This window comes from Osmerus eperlanus, unplaced genomic scaffold, assembly GCF_963692335.1.
Source record: "Osmerus eperlanus unplaced genomic scaffold, fOsmEpe2.1 SCAFFOLD_349, whole genome shotgun sequence".
In the NCBI taxonomy this organism is placed as follows: Eukaryota; Metazoa; Chordata; class Actinopteri; order Osmeriformes; family Osmeridae; genus Osmerus; species Osmerus eperlanus.
In genome coordinates this window covers 1-21703 of record NW_026911527.1, presented here as the reverse complement: position 1 = coordinate 21703, position 21703 = coordinate 1, and the positions used below count along the sequence as shown (strand labels likewise).

Here is a 21703-nt window from a genome sequence, read left to right as displayed (position 1 = left end):
GTATATATGGTATTATGTAGTACTGTGGTAATTTGTAGTACTGTATATATGGTATTTCAAGCGTTATGTTATGAATGTGGGGGGAGGAAGGAGATAATTTGAATGAGGAGATTTCGTGGCACTACTACACCTGTTTCTGAAAGGAGGGAGACCCAAACACACTACTTAGAGCAGCTCAAGCCTCTCTGGTGTAGTGATGCCGTGGGAGAACGGAAGCATCCAGAAGGAGAATGTGGAAACGAGCATGAGGATTAGCTGAAGATGACAACCCAGATTCAGGTCTGTTCTTCTGGAAAGTTCAAGGACACCTGACTCTGTACGATGTCGTTAGAGGAAGGTTTGGCTGCGGTACTGGAATAAGAGCACTGAAAATGAGCAATAAGTGTCTAATTTAATGATGCACAACTACACAGCAAGCAAACTTTGTACTCATTTGTTTTGGTCATTTTCAGTAGTTATTTCAGTTTTATAAATAGGTCTGTATAGAATGATTTGAACTAGGGACGGCTTTACAGATCTTTTTGAATGAAAATACCAATTTGAAGTATTTTATTGACAATATAATCATGATTGTTTTATGTGACATTAGAGATTTTCAAATGTAGTTAGCAAGTTGGTAATTGTTTTTATATGCATAGTATTTATCGTCTTGTGTTTTTGACACTATGTACTTTATGTACTTTATGTACTTCTATTTAACCCCCCCCGAGCCCAACTACAGACAACAGACACCAATGTACCTCTAACGAACGCACAAAACACACAGCTAGTCACCTGATTTAGCATTTTCCCAAAAGTAAATTAATTCAACCAAAGTGCTGATCTCTCGTGATAGCTGGAGCTCCAAAGTTGTTTTGCCAAAAACGAAAACCTGCCGTTGGATGTGGTGATTAAACTGGAGGTCTTGATCTAAGCATATCGTAATTAAAGTTTCCCTCTAGTCAAATATGGTGCTCTGTCTTTGTGGCGTTCTCTTTCATGGTCTTAAATGAAACGTTCCCAAGGTTAAGCTAACCCTTTTCCCCTCAGGGGTGGTTCAGGGGCTTCCAATACTTACAATCCTGTAGTCTTTGGGACTCACACAGAAGTTTGTCTTTCTTCTTGAACAATATCAGACAATGGATGGTCATCCTTTCTCCACAGCCCACTCTGTTCATCGAATCACACATGACACACAACCAAAGATTTGCGAGTATAATTCCACAATTGTCTTTATTTACATCAATATCCACATTTATAGCAATATGGTAAACACAAAAGCGTTCTCTGTTACACTGTTATAATAGCCTTTTCCACGAGAGGGCGCCAAAGCACTGCGAATAATTTCTGAGGGCTGAAATACGTGTCTATTGTTCAGGGTCGCGCTCTCTGTCAATGAAGACCTGGGTTCAGTTCAGCTCTCTGGAAACTCTATTAAAGATCCAAGCACAGGTCAGAGCTTCCCGTCTAGAGGACCAATCAGCATCCTTGTTACACAACATATCCCAACAGACGGCTCTCGAGATTGGGCCCCCAGAACCAGACCCCCAAACCTCCCCCCCCTTAGACAGTCACCCAGGGTTCAGGTGTTCATCTCAGCAGTCTTAATTCCACTAAATCTCTCTTACAGTTTCAAAACAATGTTTTTTCCGAGCCAGAGAAGCTTCTAGTGTTCAGCTTCAACAGGGTGGTAGGTCCCTGGCCGACCCTCCCTGCATGAGAACTATGGTTAGTTATTGCTTTATCCCTCAAGTCAAGGGGGACATTGTGAATGTGAGCACGTACACACTAATATCTTGCAAGAGAGTGAGAATGCGGCAGCCAACCACCAAGAGTGTGAGAATGGGGTAACCAATCGCGTCTACGAATTACCCTCTAATGTTCCGTCTTAACCGGCTAACTCCCACTGTATGTATGCGTGTGTGAGCACTATATTCATGTGTACGGTGTTAGTAGAGTTCCTCTCATCAGAGGTGAGGTTCCGCCTGGAATCTCTCTATTAGCTCTGGGGAACTCCCGCTCTCTTTCTCTCTCTCTCAACCTCAGAGGGCGAGATAATGGCCAGAATACTTCCTGGAAGTCTTTCTTTACCTCCGAGGGCTCTCTCACTCTCTCCCCTCCCCAGGGCTGTGGGCCAGACCGCAGTGGAGTCGCCATGTACCAATATGGTACAGCCGGGCATTCATCAGGTGAGGTGGCAGGCGCCGCAGTGACCAGGCTGTCCACAGGGGGGCGCCCCTGGGCCGCCGTGCTGGCGGTTTCTCTCCCACCAGAGGATCCCTGACACCTCTCTCCCTGGGTGTGTGTCTGGGATAGGAGCTGCAGGTTGAGACACGATGCAGGGCTCACGACAGGGACTCGGGGAACGCTCTGCCAACCCTGGACGAACGACTGCGACGCACAGAGAGAGAGGGAGGGAGGAGACGATGAGTCTCTCTCTCGTGTATCGCCGTCGTGGGAAAACCATCTCCCCATCTTGCCCTGCGTGACTAGTCAAGTTGGACTTTTTTTGGGGTGAAACAACTCCTGGAGGGAATCCAGGAACAGGTTCAGTCCGGTTTTGCCTCCCCCGTGTCTCGCCCTCCCCTCCCTCGGTCCGCATTGGCTCAGTAGTCGTACTTGCCCGGCGTCCTCCGGGGCGAGGTGGCGTTGGCGGGGAGGAAGAGGGGCTTGGGCGGGAGCTGGGGCTTGAGGGAGGCGGTGCGGCGCACGATGGCGGCGCGCTGGAGGTGCGGGGGCTCGCTGTAGCTGTGCTGCCGGGTCAGGCTGGCGCTGGGGAGGAGAGGGCGTCGCGGTTCCCCCCCGCTGGGGTCGCCCCCCCTGGAGAGGAGCTGCTGCCCCACCCCTCCCCTCTGGCCAAAGCAGTGCTGGCGGGGTACCGCCCCCCCGTTCCCCATCTTGATGAGGGCGTGGCGCTGGGCGTGGTGTCGGGACACGGCCGAGTGCTCCGGGATTGGCTGCTGCTGCAGGGGGGCGGAGCCCGAGGAGGACGCGTAGGCGGAGGCGGCGCCCTCCAGGGGCGCGTCGAGGCGGCGCGCCAGGCCGTCGCGTGGCAGGGTGGAGGAGCTGTAGTAGGGGGCCGACTCGGTCTCGGGGATCTGGAGGGAGCGGCCGTGGCTCTGGCTGGGGTGGAGGAGGGGGTGGGGGTGGGGGAGGTGGCCCAGGGAGGAGGAGTTGAGCATGGTGATGCTGCCGTTACCGGAGGCGCTCACTTCCTGGATGTGCTTGAGGAGCTCGTCCAGGGCGGCTACGTCCACCACGGGCTGGGAGGAGGTGGAGGAGGTGGTGGAGGAGGGGGGAGGCGGGGCCGAGGCCCCCCCTCGCTCCTCCTCAGGGCCGGCTAGCTCTTCGGGGAGGCGCAGGGAGGAGGCGCCGTGGGCGTGGCCGTTGCCGAGGCCGTGCGGGTAGGGAAACACCTGCTGGGTGACCCCCGGCCCCGGTCGCGACCCCCCCACCCCCGCCAGGAAGCCCGCCCCCTTGGTCTCCACGGCGTTGTTGCAGCAGTTCTGGTTGCGCTCCCACTGGCTCCGGAACGCCTTCATGTTCTTGATGGGCAGCTCCGGGGTCGAATCCGGCGTGGGCAGGCCGGAGAGATCCTCCCCCTGGGAGAGGCTGAGGTCCGGGTCGCCGAGGCCCAAACTGGAGGCCCGTCCTGGGGGAAGCTCCCGGCTCGCCTCCCTGCCGCTGGGGATGAAAGAGCTGTACATCCGGGGGCTGGACAGGGACACGTCCAGCTTGTCGTCCTTGGCGGGGCCGTCCAGGAGGCCGTTGAGCTTGGCCAGGCTGCGGAGCGACAGTGCGTGGGGCAGGGCCGCCTCCGGCTCCTTGGCCAGGCGGCGGGCGCGGCGGGCGCTGGCGCTGCAGTAGCAGGAGACCAGGAAGCCCGACAAGATGGCGCCCAGGAGGAAGGCCACCAGGACGCAGGCGATCAGGAGGGTGTAGTGGACACTGGGGCCGGATTGGTCGGGGAGCCTCCTCACACCTGGGGGGGGGGGGGAAGGAGGGGAGGGACAGAGGGAGGAGGAGAGAGAAGAAGAGAGACGGGGAGGAAAGAAGGGGGGAGAGAGAGAGGAAGGGGGGAGGAGGGAGGGAGCAGAGGGATGAGAGGAGAGAAGAGGGGGGAGGAGGGAGCACATGAAGAAGAACATTAAAACTGATAGCAGGTCGTGACTACGAGGTGTTCACAGAAGACTTTCGCTCTCTAAAGTCTTCTCCTCTGGAGGCTTAGCAGGAGTGACTCATCCACACACACACACACACACACTACCGTTCATATACATATATACACACACACACGACCACACAAATATACACCTGTACACACACAAACTACCACACGGAAACACATCCACACGGCTCGTCCCAGTGCTGTTTGCTGTGATCCACAGGGTAAAACGTTCCAAAGTCTCTGCAAAGTTCACCCTATTCTTTTACATGCAAATAAATCCTGAAATAGAACCCCTCAATCCCACAATCCCTCCACGTAACATCTCTGATCCCCTCATCCCTCCATCCTCTCCTCCTCCTCTCCTCCCCAGTGAAATGAGACATGCAGACTTTCATCTCATCATTGTCTTTTTCCCCGACCGGTATAAATAGGATCGAGAGAACAAGGGAATGTGGGATGGAGGGGAGAAGAGAACAGAGAGAGATAGAGGGAGGGTTGGAGGGAGAGATGGATGGATGGAGGGAGGGATGGAGGGAGGGAGAGATGGATGGAAGGAGAGATGAATGGAGGGAGGGAGAGAGGGATGTATGGAGGGAGGGATCGAGGGAGGGATGGATGAATGGGGGGAGGGAGAGATGGATGGAAGGAGAGATGAATGGAGGGAGGGAGAGAGGGATGTATGGAGGGAGGGATCGAGGGAGGGATGGATGAATGGGGGGAGGGAGAGATGGATGGAAGGAGAGATGAATGGAGGGAGGGAGAGAGGGATGTATGGAGGGAGGGATGCAGACAGAGGCAGCGAGTGATGGAGATATGGTGAGTCTGTTTGTAGGGGGGGGTTCAGGGTGCTGCAGAGAGGAGGTAAGACTGCCTGACCCCCCTCCCTGACCCCCCTCCCTGACCCCCCTCCCTGACCCCCCTCCCTGACCCCCCTCCCTGACCCCCCTCCCTGACCCCCCTCCCTGACCCCCCTCCCTGACCCCCCTCCCTCCCTGGTGTTTTCACAGACGAGACTCTTCTCTGGAGTGTGTGGGTGTTGTGTAATACGTGTGGGTGTGTGTGTATATGTTTGGTAGTGTGTATGTACTTTTGTGCATGTGTGTCCAGTAGTGTGTGTGTGTGTGTGTGTGTGTGTGTCAGCAGGCTGTATGTAGGTCAGGGTGCTGAGAAGGAGATCTCCAGAGATGTCTACTCTCTAAAGGAAACCAAACGCCCCATGTTCAACACCCTCACACGGTGTGTGTGCGTGTGTGTGTGTGTGTGTGTGTTGAATAGAAAAGGCATAAAGATTCTACTATGGCAGATATAACTGTTCTTGTCAAACTACTGTTGGCTTAAGTGCATGTGTGTGTGTGTGTGTGCGACTTCACTTCAACAACGTGAGGAGAATCTGAGACTGCAGGCAGAGGCATTTTAGATTCCTGTCACAAGATGCTGGCTAGGCATTCACACACAAACACACACACAACCACACAGAAACACATTCACACACACGCATACACACACACACACACACACACACACAAGCGCACAGACACACACAAACGTCCTTCTCCTGCTGGTCTTAAAGGTCAACCGCAACATCCCTGGACAAGAAGCAGCTTGGCTCTTTCTGTCAGGAGACAGAGCCCTTTGATGTGTGTGTGTGTCTGTCTGTATACATGCGTGTTTGTGTTTCTGTGTGTGTGGCTGTATGTGTCTACGTGTGTTTGTCTGTTTGTGTGTGTCTGTGTGTACACGTATCTGTATTTGAAGAGAGCTCAGGATCTGGCAGGAAGAAGGATGTGCATGTTTCTACTGACATGTCCATTGCTGCCAGTGATGGCTGGGCCAGGATCAGGATTTGGCATCATATCACCATGGGGTATTAGAGGATAGACAAACAGGAGGCCTACCTCTATTCTGCCCTTGGGCTGACACACACACAGCAGAATCATGGCCAATAAGCAAACACGGGCAGCTCTCATGGTCATAGTGGAGAACCTAGGCCGAGAATCAGTCCATCCAGGGGCCTCATGTATAAAGGATTGTGCAGCTTTCATACCAGAAGATGGCGTACGGCCAAAACTCGAAAAGTACCTACGCACAGAAATATTCACATGTATAAACCCGGTCGTACGCCAGGTCCTGCACACCTTTCCTTTATAAATCACAATCAACGTGAGACTGACCGCACGTGAACGAGCCACTGACCCCGCCCTGCCTTCTCCCATAAATGAATATGCCGATGACCTATAAATGCGCTCCTGAGGTCACTTCTTTGTCTGAATGAAAATGTCTAAACACGCAAAAAAGAACAATTTCACAGACTATGAGATCGAGGTTCTGACAACAGAGGTGGAGGCGAGAAAATGCGTCCTGTTTGGTGGCCTGTCATCAGGTATTAGCAACAAAAGAAAGTCAGCGGAGTGGAAAACTGTCACTATTTGCGCCCTTTCTTGTTTTTAACCTGTAGCACTTTGAGATTTAGCTAAATATAAAGTGCATTACAAATAAACATTATTATAGGGCCGTAGATGCTGTGGGTTCGTAGAACCGGACCATGGCAGAAATTAAGAAGAAATGGTCCGATGTAAAACTCGAAATTAAGAAACGAGTGGTGGCGCATCGTAACAGCATGGCAGCTATAGGGTTAGAGTGACATGCATTTCCTGAGTGATTTTGTTGTTCGTTTGACACCCTCAAGTTTACCAGAAGTTGTGGTGGCGGATTAAACAGTATATAGCATTTCCCGTTTGGGTTTTGGCATTTTGATGTGATCATCCACATTAATGATCATACTTTTATTTGTATGTTTTTTGAATAGTCAACGTCATAGACGTATGACAGTAACTGTAGTGGAAATGTTATTTTGTAATGTTTGGTGAGTTTCGGCACTTTTCAGTTGTCACGAAACTCCTCTCGAGTCACGTCTGCTCGAAAGTTTCTGTGACGGCCCGCCCATTCTCACATCATGTGTTCATTTTTATACATCACACCGTGCGCGTGAAAACCAGCGTACGCAAGCTTTTCGTGTACGCACGGCATGTGTGTGTGTGTGGGTGTGTGTAAAAGACGTGGTCTTGCAAGCTCCGTCAGAGGCATACGGGCCTATGTTCGCTCCCACCGGGAGTCGAACCTACCACCTCTGACTTCCCAAGTGCCACCACTACCAACTATGCCAACGAAAAGCTAGCCATTCGTTGACGCGGGTGGCCTGTTACATACTTGAGGAGTGAGTTTCACCACACACCAGCCACATGGGCGTGGGCGTGCACGTGTGCGTGTGTGTGCGTGCGTGTGTGTGCGTGTGCGTGTGTGCGTGTGCCCTCGTTGGCCTTCCGGGTGAGTGATAGCTGAAGCCGACATCATTCTGATCTGATAATCTGTGCAGGATCACCAGGGTGCCTCACCAGAGCACGACATTGAACATAACACCGTTAAATACCTCCTTACATAAGCAGATCTAAACCCCTTCCACCTACACTGTTATTCAAACGGGGCGGTTGAGGCCCATTGCAGGCTCGCTCCGGGTTGGCGGTAATGCTCTCCTGTCTGGAATGACAACCATCCATTAACCTGCAGGTCGCCCACCTGCTTTTAACTGAGAAGCTCTCAGCACTAGACACGGCTCTCAGGTGGAGCTCACTTCTATGGCTCAGCCAGCCCTCCCCTCTCCCGTCCCCTCTGCCTCCTCCCTCAGCCCAACGCCCTCCTCCTCCCCTGCCCCTCTCCCGGCCCCCTCTCCCCACGCACCTTTATGTAGGAGAGACCAACTAACCAGCCCCTCTTCCTACATATCTGTATATGAGAGATACCAGCTAACCAGCCCCGCTCCAAACACACCTGTATATCTCTCCTTCCTAAATAGAGAGACCAGCATCATCTACCTCCACGATGAACCAGGAGATGTTCAGCCTGGTCCCACAAGACCCATCATGCTCTGCTCTCACACACGTCAATAACACACACACACACACACAGATCAATAACACACACACACAGCATGCTGGAGTAAATCATTTTCATGGATCATCACTGTCATAATATATGAATTTGCACACGATGGTGTACACACACACACACACACACGTCAATAACCACAACATCTCCAGAGACCCAAGGCAGCCTGTGCCCCCAACACCCGACATGCCTGCATCCTTATTTGCCATCAGAGAAAGTTGTCAATACAAGGTCAGCATGGAGGCGGGATCTAAAGGGGCCAGCCTCCTGATAGACTGAGCATTACTGACAGGTGACTGGAGGTCCAATCACAGAGCAAAACAGAGCCGGGGAAACTCCGACCCCCTAGGGCAGTGTCAGCAAGGTCAATCCCATAATAACTCCAGCTGCTGGGAGATCTGATGGCGGCCCCCCTTCTCTGCGGGCTCCGCGTCTCCGTGGTGACGGTTACCAGGCGCCGGGGCCCCGGGTGTCGCCGGGGTTAGACTGCCACACGGTGGCGAGGAGTGATTAACAGGTCGCCCGCGTTCCGCATGCTAATGAGACCAGCTGATTAGATTACTGCCTCGTCTGAAATGTCCATAATTGCCTCCAAGATACCCCCCCCACCGCCCCCCTAAGTGTTTTATAACGAGCCCAAGAGTGCGAGGAGGCCAACGGAATCGCTCTCGTATTAAACTACAAGCAGCGTCGGATTCTGCCAAACTAACTCATAAATCACTGGTAATCATGTTCTTCAGCACAGCGCCTGTACGATGAGGAATGATCCCTCCGGACTGCTATACATATGGGTCTGCTGCTGGAGACGAAGATATGATGAGGAACCCTGACAGGAACCCAGAGGTACCGTGGGTTCTGGAGCCAGAGTACTAATGGCCATGAGACTTGACTTAAGGAACATGGCAGATCCTTGATCTGTCTGTGAAACACACACACACACACAGGGAGAGATCAGCATATTGCAAACCACCTCCACACCAGGGTCCTGAAGGAGGGGGGCGGGGGAGGCAGAGAGGGACCTTCCACCTCTGTTGAGACAACACGCCATTTGTGCAGATCGAACAGGAGAGCAAATGCTACACTCCGCCTCCTTGTCCTGGCTTGCCAACAATCAATTATGTCCTCGTTTAGAGTAATGAAACAGATTTCAAACAAAAACACCATTATTCCTAAGCAGTTGAAAATGTCGTTATCTTAACAACCCCTACATGGTGGACTCTACTTTTAAAAAGTGCTCACTTCCTGTATGACTCAGCACTTCACGCCTGGTTGGCCGAATCCCCTGAGACTGTCTGCTTCCAATAGGCTTACAGCGGTAGAGTGTCGGTTAGTCTCTAATGGTGTCTGTGGCAGGAAGCACTAATTACACCGTCCTAGTCAAACAGGATGGATTATCTTATTATGGGATGTTACTGGACGACAGCAGCAGCAGAGCAGGTGAGGAGGAGGGAGGTCCTACCGTAGGCAGAGTCTGCTACAGAGTTCTGGTTCCTAGTGGTGGCTAGAACGTCCGCTGAAAAGAACCACAGACAGAACACCTTAGAACATTCTAGAGCATCACCCATGAAGACCACAGAACATTCTAGAACATCACCCACGAAGACCTTAGAACATTTTAGAATACCACAAATGAAGACCTCGGAACATTTTAGAGATCACAGCAGAATGTTCTAGAACATCACACATGAAGACATCAGACACCATGATACAGAGCCTGGAAATGAGCTTTCTAGTCTACTCACCATGACAACCCTCCGGGTACAGTGAATGGTCACCCTCGATGTCCTGTTCAAACCCCGCCCTGCAGAGAGGCAGAGAGAGAGAGAGAGAGAGAGAGGCAGAGAGAGTGAGAGTGAGAGGCAGAGAGAGAGAGAGAGAGCGAACAATACATGAATAACAAAGTTTAGCACCCATTCCATGTTGCCATGGGGACACAACCTTAATAGGACCGTGTGGCAGTCATCCCGTTGCTGCCTGCTGAGGGTGACAGAGACAACCTGTCGCCCTGCCCGGTGAGCTGACAACAGTGGACTTCCTGTTGCCTGACAACACACTTCCTGCATGTCACATTGACATCACCACCCACGGGCTGGGCCAATCAGAGAAATGCCACCATCCGTTTCCCGCCTCGCTAACGATCCCCACCCACAATCCCCTGCACCGCCCGCATGTACGCTGTCCAATTAGGATGCAGAGATACACGAGAGGCCCTGCTCTGTAAAGGTCATGTAACAATCACTCCTCCCATCAGGCGACAGGGAGGGCTGAGGTCACCTCACGGCGATGTCCAATCACAACGCTGGTCCAATCACCTGACCCACTCCCAACCTCTATGACAACCAGAAGACAGGTGACATCACTGTCGCCGGGAAGAGAAACATGGCGCTGAGGCCGAACATGTCAGGGTGAATATGAACAGAGTGAAAGAGAAATTGAGAGGGTGATATATGAGAAAGGGGAACAGTGAGTGAAAGTACAGAATTATAGAGAGAGAGAGAGATAGAGAGAGAGAGAGAGAGAGAGAGAGAGAGAGAGAGAGAGAGAGAGAGAGAGAGAGAGAGAGAGAGAGAGAGAGAGACAGAGACAGAGACAGAGACAGAGACAGAGAGAGAGAGAGAGAGAGAGAGACAGAGACAGAGAGAGACACAGAGAGAGACACAGAGACAGAGAGAGACACAGAGACAGAGAGAGACACAGAGACAGAGAGAGACACAGAGACAGAGAGAGACACAGAGACAGAGAGAGACACAGAGACAGAGCGAGACAGAGTGTGTCTCTGACCTAACGGGCTCCGTTACGAGGCTGCGGATGACAAGCTCCCACTCTGGACAGGAAGTGACACTTACTTGAAGCCTGGCGCCATGTTGACACAGCTTCCTGTTTTGAGCCAGATGCAGTAGGGGTCGCGGGTGGCCAGACAACTCCTGGGAATGACAGAAGGAGAGAAGAAGAGAAGAGGAGGAGAGGAGGAGAAAGAGGAGGAGAGTCAACACAATGTCTGCTGGTACGTACATGGCAGACAGTATGTCTACACATACTCACAGACATAAGCACACACACACACAGTGATGTGCAGACAGCCAGGGATGAGCTGTGCTCTACTGGAGCGTGTATTGTGCTGATCCCCCAGTTACAACACCAAACAGACTGGCCTGGGAGACCATGTGTGTGTGCAGTGTATCGTATGTGTGTATCGTATGTGTGTTGGACACTTAGCGAATGTTTGTCTGCACGTGTGTGTGTGCCAATGTCTGTGTGTGTGTGTGTATGTATATGTATGTTGGAATGTTTTTATGTGTGTATATATTTACATGTAGACATATATATACACACACGGAGTATGTATATATATATATATATATTTTTTTTTCTATACACTTATGTTATAAGTTGTAAAAACGTGTGTGTATGCATTTGAAAATATGTGTGTGTCTATACAAGTGTGTGTTTCTTCCTACATGATGACAGGTGTGTGTGTGTGGTGGGGGGTGTAGTTGTTGTTGTTGTTGCTAAATTCAATAAATTCGAGGGGGCAGAGATTCAGCTCCTTCAGGCGACACGCCCCCCCAGTGTCAAGCAGAGAAGACTGCTGATTTTATCACGATTTGAAAGCCTAATTTAACATACTTGTCTGTGTTTATTTTCATTCGAATTTGGATGGGTAGTTAACAACATATTCCTATGTGGTGTGATGAACTTAAAACTCATGTTTGACCTCCTTGTCTATTCTGTGTTTGTCTATGGCCGCACTGCAGCTACAATTCACTAAATCTCTCTTACTAATTAAACACCGCCCTCGGATAAATGCTGCACCAAAAATTAGCTTTGTGTAATAAATGCTGCAGCGTTTAATCAAAGAAATACGGTAGCTATATGTGTAAGTGCGTAAACCCTTGTGTGTGTCAGTCAGCCAACTCTGGAGGAGTGAAGCCAGTCATCTCAGTGACAGGTGGTCCCAATCGCCCCCTCCGCCTCCCTGATACTCTGACAGCCAGTCAGGGGATGGGGGGGGGGGATGAGGGCCCCCCCCTCCCCTCCCAGTAAGGAGGGGAGGGGGGGGCCGGGGCTTGTCTCCCTCTCTCTCCCCACCTGTCAGTCAACCATGTATCTTTCCTTGACCTCCTGCCCTATCACATCCCACCAGAGACTGCCATTATGCACCGCAAGGAATTGTGGGTAGGACGGGCACGTGGAGAGAGGGACGAACGACTTCTAGCTCTTTCAGAAAATGCTGTGCATGGAAAACCCCTCAACCCACTAAGCTCACATGCTGTCTCGCACACACATACACACCTTCTGTCTCCAACTGTCTTGAGAACTAAGTAACCGTCTCTCCAGACTTTCCGAGGGCGTTAAATATTGATTATAATTAAACTACTCTTTTAATAGTTCTTGGCTGCCTGCCAAAATATGCAAACAAGACATTTTAAACTCAATGTGCATCGTCCTCTCTTGACAGTATGGGTCCACAAACACACGCCAACATCCTGTAGTGAGCACTTGATTTATGAGTTCAGGTGAAAACATCTACAGGTGTGAGCTCCTTCTATTGGCCCACTTAGATCCCCCCCATCCCTTTGTCCCCGAACCACCCCCGCTGCGCGGCCTCACCTCCTGCAGGCCCCGTGGCTGGTGCAGCGGCTCAGGGGAACCCGGATCACACAGCTGGAGAACGCCACAAACACAGCATGGTGCTCCTTATCCAGCTCCAGACCCAGGATCCTCCTGTCCTCCTGCCCCTGGACATTACACCTGGAGAGGGGGCGAGGGAGGGAGGGTGTTTAGACAAAGTTGTGCTAGACTTTTATTCCAAACAGACCAACGCCGACCCACTCAGAGACGTTGTAGACCCACATATACCTACATAGAGGACTGTAACACCACATATACCTACATAGAGGACTGTAACACCACATATACCTACATAGAGGACTGGAGACCTACTTGGAGGGGTTGTAGACATCTATGTCCTCCAGCAGCACAGAGGAGAAGGAGGCGTTGGGGTGTGTGCTGGCCAGGACCTTGAGCACCCGGCCGTCCTCTGACCCCAGGAAGACCACGGTGCGGTCCTTCCCTGGCCCTGCGGACGTGTCCACCGTGATCTGGGTCAGCTTGTACCTGGGGAGGGAAGGAGGGGGCAGGTGAGGCAGGGGGTGAGGCAGGGGGTGAGGAAGAGGAGGAAAGGTCAGGAGGGAAGGAGGGGGCAGGTGAGGCAGGGGGTGAGGAAGAGAGGAAGAGGAGGAAAGGTCAGGAGGGAAGGAGGGGGCAGGTGAGGCAGGGGGTGAGGAAGAGAGGAAGAGGAGGAAAGGTCAGGAGGGAAGGAGGGGGCAGGTGAGGCAGGGGGTGAGGAAGAGAGGAAGAGGAGGAAAGGTCAGGAGGGAAGGAGGGGGCAGGTGAGGCAGGGGGTGAGGAAGAGAGGAAGAGGAGGAAAGGTCAGGAGGGAAGGAGGGGGCAGGTGAGGCAGGGGGTGAGGAAGAGAGGAAGAGGAGGAAAGGTCAGGAGGGAAGGAGGGGGCAGGTGAGGCAGGGGGTGAGGAAGAGAGGAAGAGGAGGAAAGGTCAGGAGGGTAGGAGGGGGCAGGTGAGGCAGGGGGTGAGGAAGAGAGGAAGAGGAGGAAAGGTCAGGAGGGAAGGATGGGGCAGGTGAGGCAGGGGGTGAGGAAGAGAGGAAGAGGAGGAAAGGTCAGGAGGGAAGGAGGGGGCAGGTGAGGCAGGGGGTGAGGAAGAGAGGAAGAGGAGGAAAGGTCAGGAGGGAAGGAGGGGGCAGGTGAGGCAGGGGGTGAGGAAGAGAGGAAGAGGAGGAAAGGTCAGGAGGGGGCAGGTGAGGCAGGGGGTGAGGAAGAGAGGAAGAGGAGGAAAGGTCAGGAGGGAAGGAGAGGAAGAGAGAAAGTGGAGATAAACAGCGTTTAGTGGTGCATGAAGAACCGGTTCAGAGAGACAGAAACAGAGACTCTGAACAGTATGCTGCTGCACCATGAGTACCCCATGGCCCTGCCTGCTTCCTGGAAGCAGCTCTCTCACACACACACCACTCCCAGCACACACAATACCCACTCCCAGCACACACAATACCCACTCTTACACAAAACACACACACATTCTCCAAATACACACACACACTCCACAAACTCAGGCACATTCCCCCCCCCCCCCCCACACACACACGCTCCTTAGACTTAGACACACACACACACACACACACTCACCACTCACACTCCCCAGACACCCAGAGGGTACAGCACATTCACAACCTAAATGTCATACTGATAAAACCACATTCTGAGGTTGTGTGTGTGTGTGTGTGTACATATGTGAATGTGTGTGTACTTGTGGGTGGGTATGTGCATGTCTGTATGTGAGTGTGTGTGCATATGAGTGTGTGTGTGTGTGTGTGTGCGTGTGTGTGTGCTACCTGCTGCCAGTGCGTGTGTAGAAGGGCTGGTGGTTGACTGAGGGCACCGCCTCGTCCATCAGAGGGAAGGACTTGATGAAGGTCAGCGTGTCGTCGGGGAACGTCGTCGAGGACTTGTAGGAGGAGGCGGGGCCATCGCCCGCACATGACCCCGGCCTATCACAAGAGAGGAGGGCGAAGGCCAGTTTACACAAAATCCCTCGCAACCCCCCACACGTGTGTGGAGAGCGGGGAGAAGCATGTATGTGCGTGTACGCCTATCCGGAGAGAGCGTTAGCATACACACATCCACAATTCCACAGACGGTAGAACGATATTCTCCCAGCGCGGAGATCCAGACCTCCACCCCCCTCACCCTCCCCCCGGCCCACCGGGCAAAGCGACCCCCCCCATCCCCAGGGACCCTCACCTGGGCTTGGGCACCTGCTCCTCGGGCACGGGCGTCCAGGCCGAGTCGCTGGCCTTCTGCTCCTTGAACCTGCCGCCGAACACCCTCTCCACGTCGTCCATGTAGAAGGCGCACACGGCCGAGCCGGGGATGCTGTTGGCCTGCGTGGTGAACACGCCCACCAGGGCGGGGCGCTGGTCCACCTGCAGCACGTGCGTGAGCGACTGCAGCACGTCGAAGTAGAAGAAGGAGTCGCCGGGCACGGAGCAGTTGAGGCGGGCCTTGAGGAAGGACGTCCAGTAGCGCTCCAGGACGCGCGGCGAGCCGCCGTTGTCGTTCTTGCAGACGCGCGCCACCCGGGAGAACACCACCTGGGGGGGGGGGGGGGGGGGGGGGGGTTAGCTCATGCACATACCAGACTTGGGTCTCAATCATACCTCTACACACACATTGTGTACACATTATATGAAGTAAAGATATGATTCATAAGTACACACACAGAGAGATCATGCACACGCAGTACAGCAGGGATATCAATTTGAAGCCTAGGCCAAACCCATTTCTACACAAGAAAACTGTATTTTAAATGCTTTCATGTTTATCAGTGCTACTTTGATCATGTCTGGCAAAACAGAATTAAGCACTCAAATATAAGCATGGATTTGAAACACACACACACACACCTTCCCCAGGGTTGTGTACTCCACAGCGATCTCGCTGAGGAAGAAATACACGTAGTTCCCGTAGTCTATGGCGTGCAGGAAGTGCGGCTCTGGAGGGGCGGGAGGAACACACAGAAACATCACATGATTGGTTGTTTAGACTGTCCGTCACAACACACACTACGCCATTGCTACCCTCTGAGTTAGGGGCAAAGGTGAGCTTAACAGCTGCATTAGGATGTCATGTCACCAACAGCATGCCATGTTGGCAAAGTAATGTCATGTGACCACCAGTGACATTTGACCAGTGTCATGTGAGCAACATCATGCCATGTGACCACTACCATGTCATGTGACCAACATCAGGTCATGTGAACCACGTCATGTGACTTACCTCGGAGCCACTTGGAGTCGTACTTCACCGTGCGCAGGACGGGACTGTCATCTCCCAGGCTCCGGTAGATCACGGCGTCGCTAGCCAGGAAGTCCGTCATGGTGGCGGAGTAGAAGTCTCCCCCTGGACACAGAGGTCAAAGGTTACGACCCTCCGACCCTGGCCTGTAACCCCAGTCAGGACTGTCTGACAGGATGGGACCTCAGCGACTCTGGAGAAAACTCACCGGCAAAGAGGCCCACGTTGGACTGGCCCGACTCGAACGGACAACGAGCCTGACCCACCAGCTCCTCCCCTATCTGCTCCAGACTGGTCATCTGGGGAGGAGAGGAGAGAAAGAGAGGAGGGAGGAGGAGGAAAGGATGAGGGGAAGGGAGTAGAGGGGAAGAGGAGAGAATAGCAGAGAACAAAAGAGTTGAACACACTAAACATCCTGAACGTTCCTCCGTCGGTTCCTTTCAGAGTTTAGCCCCCCTATTGAGCTAGCAGCAGTGTTAGCAGTAGTGCTAACAGAATGGCTAAAACAGCCATTTATATGGGCACCACGGCTGTTAGCGTTTAGCCCCGTGCTAGCACCCATAAATTACCTGTCTGCGGCTTCAGACTCTGTGGAGACACTTCTATTGTCTGCTTAACAGCTCCACACACACTCACACACACTCTCTCACGCACACACACACACACACACACAGACACTCATGCGCACACACACACACACAGCCCAGCTGATTGCTGAAGAAAACTACAGCATGTGTGGGTGTGCCCTCCCCTGATTTAGTCTTGAATAAGTGGTTCTTCTGCTTTCCATGCTAAGTCATCTCTCCACCATCGCCTTCCCAAACCACCTCACAGTACTGTGCTAGTACACACACACAGGCACATATACATACATACACACAGTATTTACACAATCACAAACTCATACACCCCCCCCCCCCCGCACGCACGCACGTACACACACACACACCTTGTAGTTGCGGCAGGTTGGGTTAAAGGCGTTGGTTCCGCAGGCAAACAGAGTTTCATCATTCCGGGGCACCAGAACCTTGATGTAATTATAACACTCATCCTACACAAACACAGAACACATGTATGATCTCCAGGAACACGCATGTTCACTGACATGTATGTGTTTGCCAGTAAGTTTACCAATAGCAGAATATATATTATGCAGTAACCTAGAGCTGAATAGACTCCATTATGAGTTAATCAATAGCAGAGTACACATCATTATGAGTTCAACAACAGCAGGATAGACCTTGTTGAATTAACCAATAGCAGGGCATTGGTGTATTAACCAATACCAGGGCAGCCACACTCACGCTGTTCTTCCCTCTGACAGTACATTTGTTCACATCCTTTGATCTCCAGTTCAGTTTCTGGAAGGTGGAAAGTAGAAAAAAGGGATCTTAGCTGTTGTGTGTTTTTTTTTTTTTAAACATTCCACATTAAGGTGAAAAGTTGACTTTTTATAAATTCTCAGCTTTTGAAAAAGCTCTTCCCTGCTAAGGTACGCTTATAAATAATTCACACAAAGTCTTCTGAATTCCCAGAATAAAACCCCAGAAAAATATTAAATAAACAAGAAAAATAACAAACTAACTAAATAGCGAACTAAATCTGGAAACAACATGAGAAGGCAGCTCTGACCAGCTGGGGAGTGAAGTCCTGGGCGGCGGTGGTGAGGTTGACCGCAAACACATGGTCCCTGGAGGAGATGAACAGCATGTGGTTAACCCGGAGCATCGTCTGGAAGTCCAGGCCCAGGCGAGATGTGTCGTTGTCCCACAGCAGGCCCTGGAAGCCCTGATACTGGTAGGAGTCTGGAGGGGGGGGACAGGGGGAGGGAGGGAAGGGGGAGGTGGAATAAAAAGAGGGAGGTGGATAGAGAGAGATGGGAGATAGAAGGAGGAGAAACAGAGAGAGAGACAGTAAGTGAGAGAGAGCGAGCGAGAGAGTGAGAGAACGGAGACAGTAAGAGAGACAGAGAGCAAGAGAGAGAGAGAGAGAGTGAGATTTAAGGGATGTCCTTGTTTTCCTGCGACTCCTCCACAGTGCTCGTCTCCCAGTAGAGAGGCCCTGAACAGAGTCCAGCAGTCTCATCTCTCGCAGCTTCCTGTCTGGAGCTGAAGGAAGCTCCCCTAAATCTGCTTCACAGACAGCTTGACTGCTCTCAGCCCGGCACTGCACAACATCAGCCACTCAATCATATACACACACGCAGGTACACACACACACACACGCAGGTACACACACTTGAACACTCTCCAACATACACACGAGTCAGTCTATATTCTTTGGCATGCGTACTTGATGACAAGCAGGGTTCCAGTGACATGGACTCCACTGATACAGGAGGTTTATTTTCTGTGACTCCATTGTTTCACAGTAAGAGCATGTATGCTGGGGTATTATAGGAATAAGGGGCAACACTTTACATTGAAGTTACATTAACTGCCATGTAACTACATAGCACTACCTCCAGTAACATTGTCATGAAATAGAAACTGCTACGCAGTTACCCTTTCATCACAGTTTGGCGGCACAGGTTGTTGCAGGAGTGAAACCCTGCATGGGGGAGGCTGGGTTTTTCGTCTTGTTTTGGTAACACAGCTTTCAACAACCCCTTTACAACCTCCAATTACCCCTCACATCCCCATACTGTGCCTTCTTACACTACATGTATTCATTTAGTAGACGCTTTTATCCAAAGCGACTTCCAAGTCGTAGTATAGCTGTATCTATCGTATATACCCACATCAAAACACTCACATTCTCACTGTGTAACTAGCTTCCCATGACACAAGAATTTGTTAGCAAACATTAGTAGGCTTTGCCAATCAGGAAGCTACTCACGCTCCCAGCCGACGACGCTGATTGGCTCTAGGTCCTTGGGGAAGGGCGTGGCCATCACAGAGGCAGACAGTATACAGGAAGCGAGGGCAAGCACCGCCGTGGGGAGGAGCCATCGCATCCAATCAGGTGGGAGCATCTTGACGGGGGACGAGAGGATGGGGCTTCAGCAAAGCATTGTGGGAGATCCTGGCCAGCTGAGAGCACTGTCTGAGGAGAAGAGGAGAGATGAAGATGAGTTCAGATAAATAGACTTGACAGCCCGTCTCTCACATGCTGTCTCACACCTTTCAGCCAGTCCTCACGCTCTCACACAACACCTCGTATTTCTCGCGCCTTTCAACCATTTCTCACGTTGAGAAGTAAGGGATAACTTGTCCCGCTATATACAATTAATGGATGAGGCGCAGGCATACCGAGATGATAGTTGTCTCGAGTTTAAAGACTTAAATCAGAAAACACAACTAGAACGTTTTTATAAAACTTGAGAGCCGCGTAGCAGGACAGAGATTAGTTCAATAAGAAGTTTGGACCATGGAATGCTTTTAGAGTCTCGACACCAATTCCTGTATTGGGCCCGGATTTTGGCCACACAGGTTTTCCAGCCCTTTGTCCGGACCGCTGTTGCGTGTCCTCCTTTTCACCCTTTTGTCCTCCTTTTTGACCCTTCCTGCCCACCGTCACAATTTACCACTCACGTGGTCTTCAGTGCCAAACAGAAAGACCTTCAAACCTACGTGGAGTTCAGAACTCCACTTTGCCACGAAGAGCAGCACAGATCAATATCGTGCCTTCTGTAAGCTCTGTAGCATTGATATAGACGTGAGTAGTAGGGGGAAAGGGGCTTTAGAGTGGCATGCCGCTACAGAACGGCACAAGGATAATGCTAGTTCTGCCGGGCACTCTTCCTTGACATCATTTTTTGCTCCGAACACAACAACAGCGGATGATAGAACAACCGCTGCTGAGCTGAATTATTTCATGCTGTGAAACATCACCACTGTTACAGGAGTTTAGACTGCAGTTTAGACTGTTGACATACTAAAATGACTAATGTTATTGTCTTCATTTCATACTAATGCCCCCCCCCCCCCCCCCCCCCCGGTCAACAACTTTTTGGGATTGCCCTCCTTTTTGGACCCAAGTGTCCTCCTTTTCAGGGTCATGCTTCTGGTCACCCTAGATACGACCCAACAGCCACCGGTTTCCAAACACAACGAAGGGAGTCTTTGTTACATTTAAAATGTGTTTCATTCAACACTTGTCTAAAACAATATACGAATAGTACCTATGGTAAATGATAAGGAGTTAAAGGAACGCTCTGTATTTACCAGGCACAGTGCAAAATAACATCTAAACCATGATACACGGTGCAACAATAATAGCATAAAGCAGCACACTGAACACCTCCAGGTTATTTCTGGTTTGGAGAGAGATTGCTAGCATGCAGTGCTCACTGCTTATTGCCCCGAGCCTCCTTCACCATCAATACCAATTAGCCTGTCGCGCTAGCTGTTTAGATTCAGTGCAGGTCGGTGTGCATACTGGCCTAGAATTTAGCTTAGCGGCTAGGTCAAGCTGTTAGGCCCTCGCAATGAATCATAGGCATTAGCATAAGCATTGCGTCTTGTTTAGGTGACGGCAGACGGTTAGCTAGCTAGCTCCCTCTGACATGAGGGATTGCACAGAGCAGGGGATAAAACAATGAGAGAGAACATGGGACAGAGAGAGAGAGACAAGGTATGGGAGAAGAGAGGATAGACAGGATGGGGGGAGAGAGAGAGAGAGAGACAGAGAGAGAGAGACAGAGAGAGAGACAGAGAGAGACAGAGAGAGAGAGACAGAGAGAGAGACAGAGAGGATGTTTTGGAGTCAAATGTTTGTGAAAATCGGGTTTTCTACCTCCGAGCCATTGGGTCTTTGAACTGTCACGTCCAGGGCCTGACAGAACTACTAACTCATTTGCACAGTGCACACGATGACAAAATTACACTACCTGCTCCTATTAGTCCCAAAGGCAACTTTGCACTGACTTTGGCTTATGCTCGAGTGATGTGCCACTTATTTCCCTCTTTTACCTCTCATACTTTCATAACTTTTATTTCTTCGTTGAAAGTACTGCAAAGTATTTCTTTGCAAAGTATTCAACGTGTATACTACACATTTGAGAAGGAATGCATTTGCTCCATACCCTGTGAAAAGGGATCTTGGAAACCTGAAAACATCTTACACAGAACCATGTGTAACATGGCAACAGATGAACTTTTTGATTGGTACATGTACACATACATCGAATGTCAAAGACGGTTCCCTAATATTAGAGTGTAGTGAAGTGCTGGTCCTACTGGCATGCACTCACTCATGAAAATAAGAGGAGGTGAGGAGGCAAAAGACTCTACAACTAAATAGTTGTAGAACGATCAAGAACAATTATATTAGCTAATTATTGAAAAACTGTTCTCTTACCTAAGTTAGAAGGGCTCTTTAACCTTGTTCCTGGAGAGATACCTTCTGGTAGGTCTTCACTCCCACACCACTCCAGCACACCTGACTCAAATAATTAGCTGCTTGATTTGTTCATCAAGTTGGTTTGCAACTGGGGTTGGAGTGTAAAACCTACAGGAAGTTCTCTCTCCAGGAGTAGAGTTGTACTGTAAACCTACAGGGGCATCTCTCCAGGAATAGGGTTGGCAAACCCTGGGCTAGAGGAACAGTCAAATCTCTCTGTACATGAGGTTGTGTGTTAAACAGATAGTAAGACTGTTCAAGAGACAGCGCCACACAGTGGTAAGGAGGTAAACTACAGCATGTACCTACGGTTGTTGTTGATTCTACTCATACCTCCTCTCTCCTAGCCTCCTCTTTCCTAGCATCCTCTTTCCTAGCCTCCCCCGAATCCTCCAACAC

General features: G+C 51.1%; 1 protein-coding gene across 1 annotated transcript; it reads right to left on the bottom strand.

Moving 5' to 3' along the window:
* Nucleotides 1-1191: 1191 nt before the first annotated feature.
* Nucleotides 1192-21506, bottom strand: LOC134016183 (semaphorin-6D-like). The gene is made up of 16 exons (XM_062455571.1): nucleotides 21263-21506; nucleotides 18800-19006; nucleotides 17594-17766; nucleotides 17266-17322; nucleotides 16911-17012; nucleotides 16170-16260; nucleotides 15944-16066; nucleotides 15571-15659; nucleotides 14909-15258; nucleotides 14500-14655; nucleotides 13034-13207; nucleotides 12701-12841; nucleotides 10936-11013; nucleotides 9832-9890; nucleotides 9549-9602; nucleotides 1192-3961 (listed from the first exon to the last, which is right to left on the bottom strand). Exons 2-16 carry the CDS (start codon nucleotides 18933-18935, stop codon nucleotides 2586-2588), a joined length of 3159 nt encoding a protein of 1052 aa, XP_062311555.1. The 5' UTR covers nucleotides 18936-19006; nucleotides 21263-21506; the 3' UTR covers nucleotides 1192-2585.
* Nucleotides 21507-21703: the final 197 nt, after the last annotated feature.

Excerpts from the sequence above, each read along its gene's own strand:
- LOC134016183 (XM_062455571.1), bottom strand. The coding sequence starts at position 18,935 with ATGCTCCCACCTGATTGGATGCGATGGCTCCTCCCCACGGCGGTGCTT. Across the intron at positions 15,660-15,943 it reads CGACTCCAAGTGGCTCCGAG|AGCCGCACTTCCTGCACGCC; the intron begins GTAAGTCACATG and ends CCGCCCCTCCAG. Across the intron at positions 15,259-15,570 it reads AGTACACAACCCTGGGGAAG|GTGGTGTTCTCCCGGGTGGC; the intron begins GTGTGTGTGTGT and ends CCCCCCCCCCAG.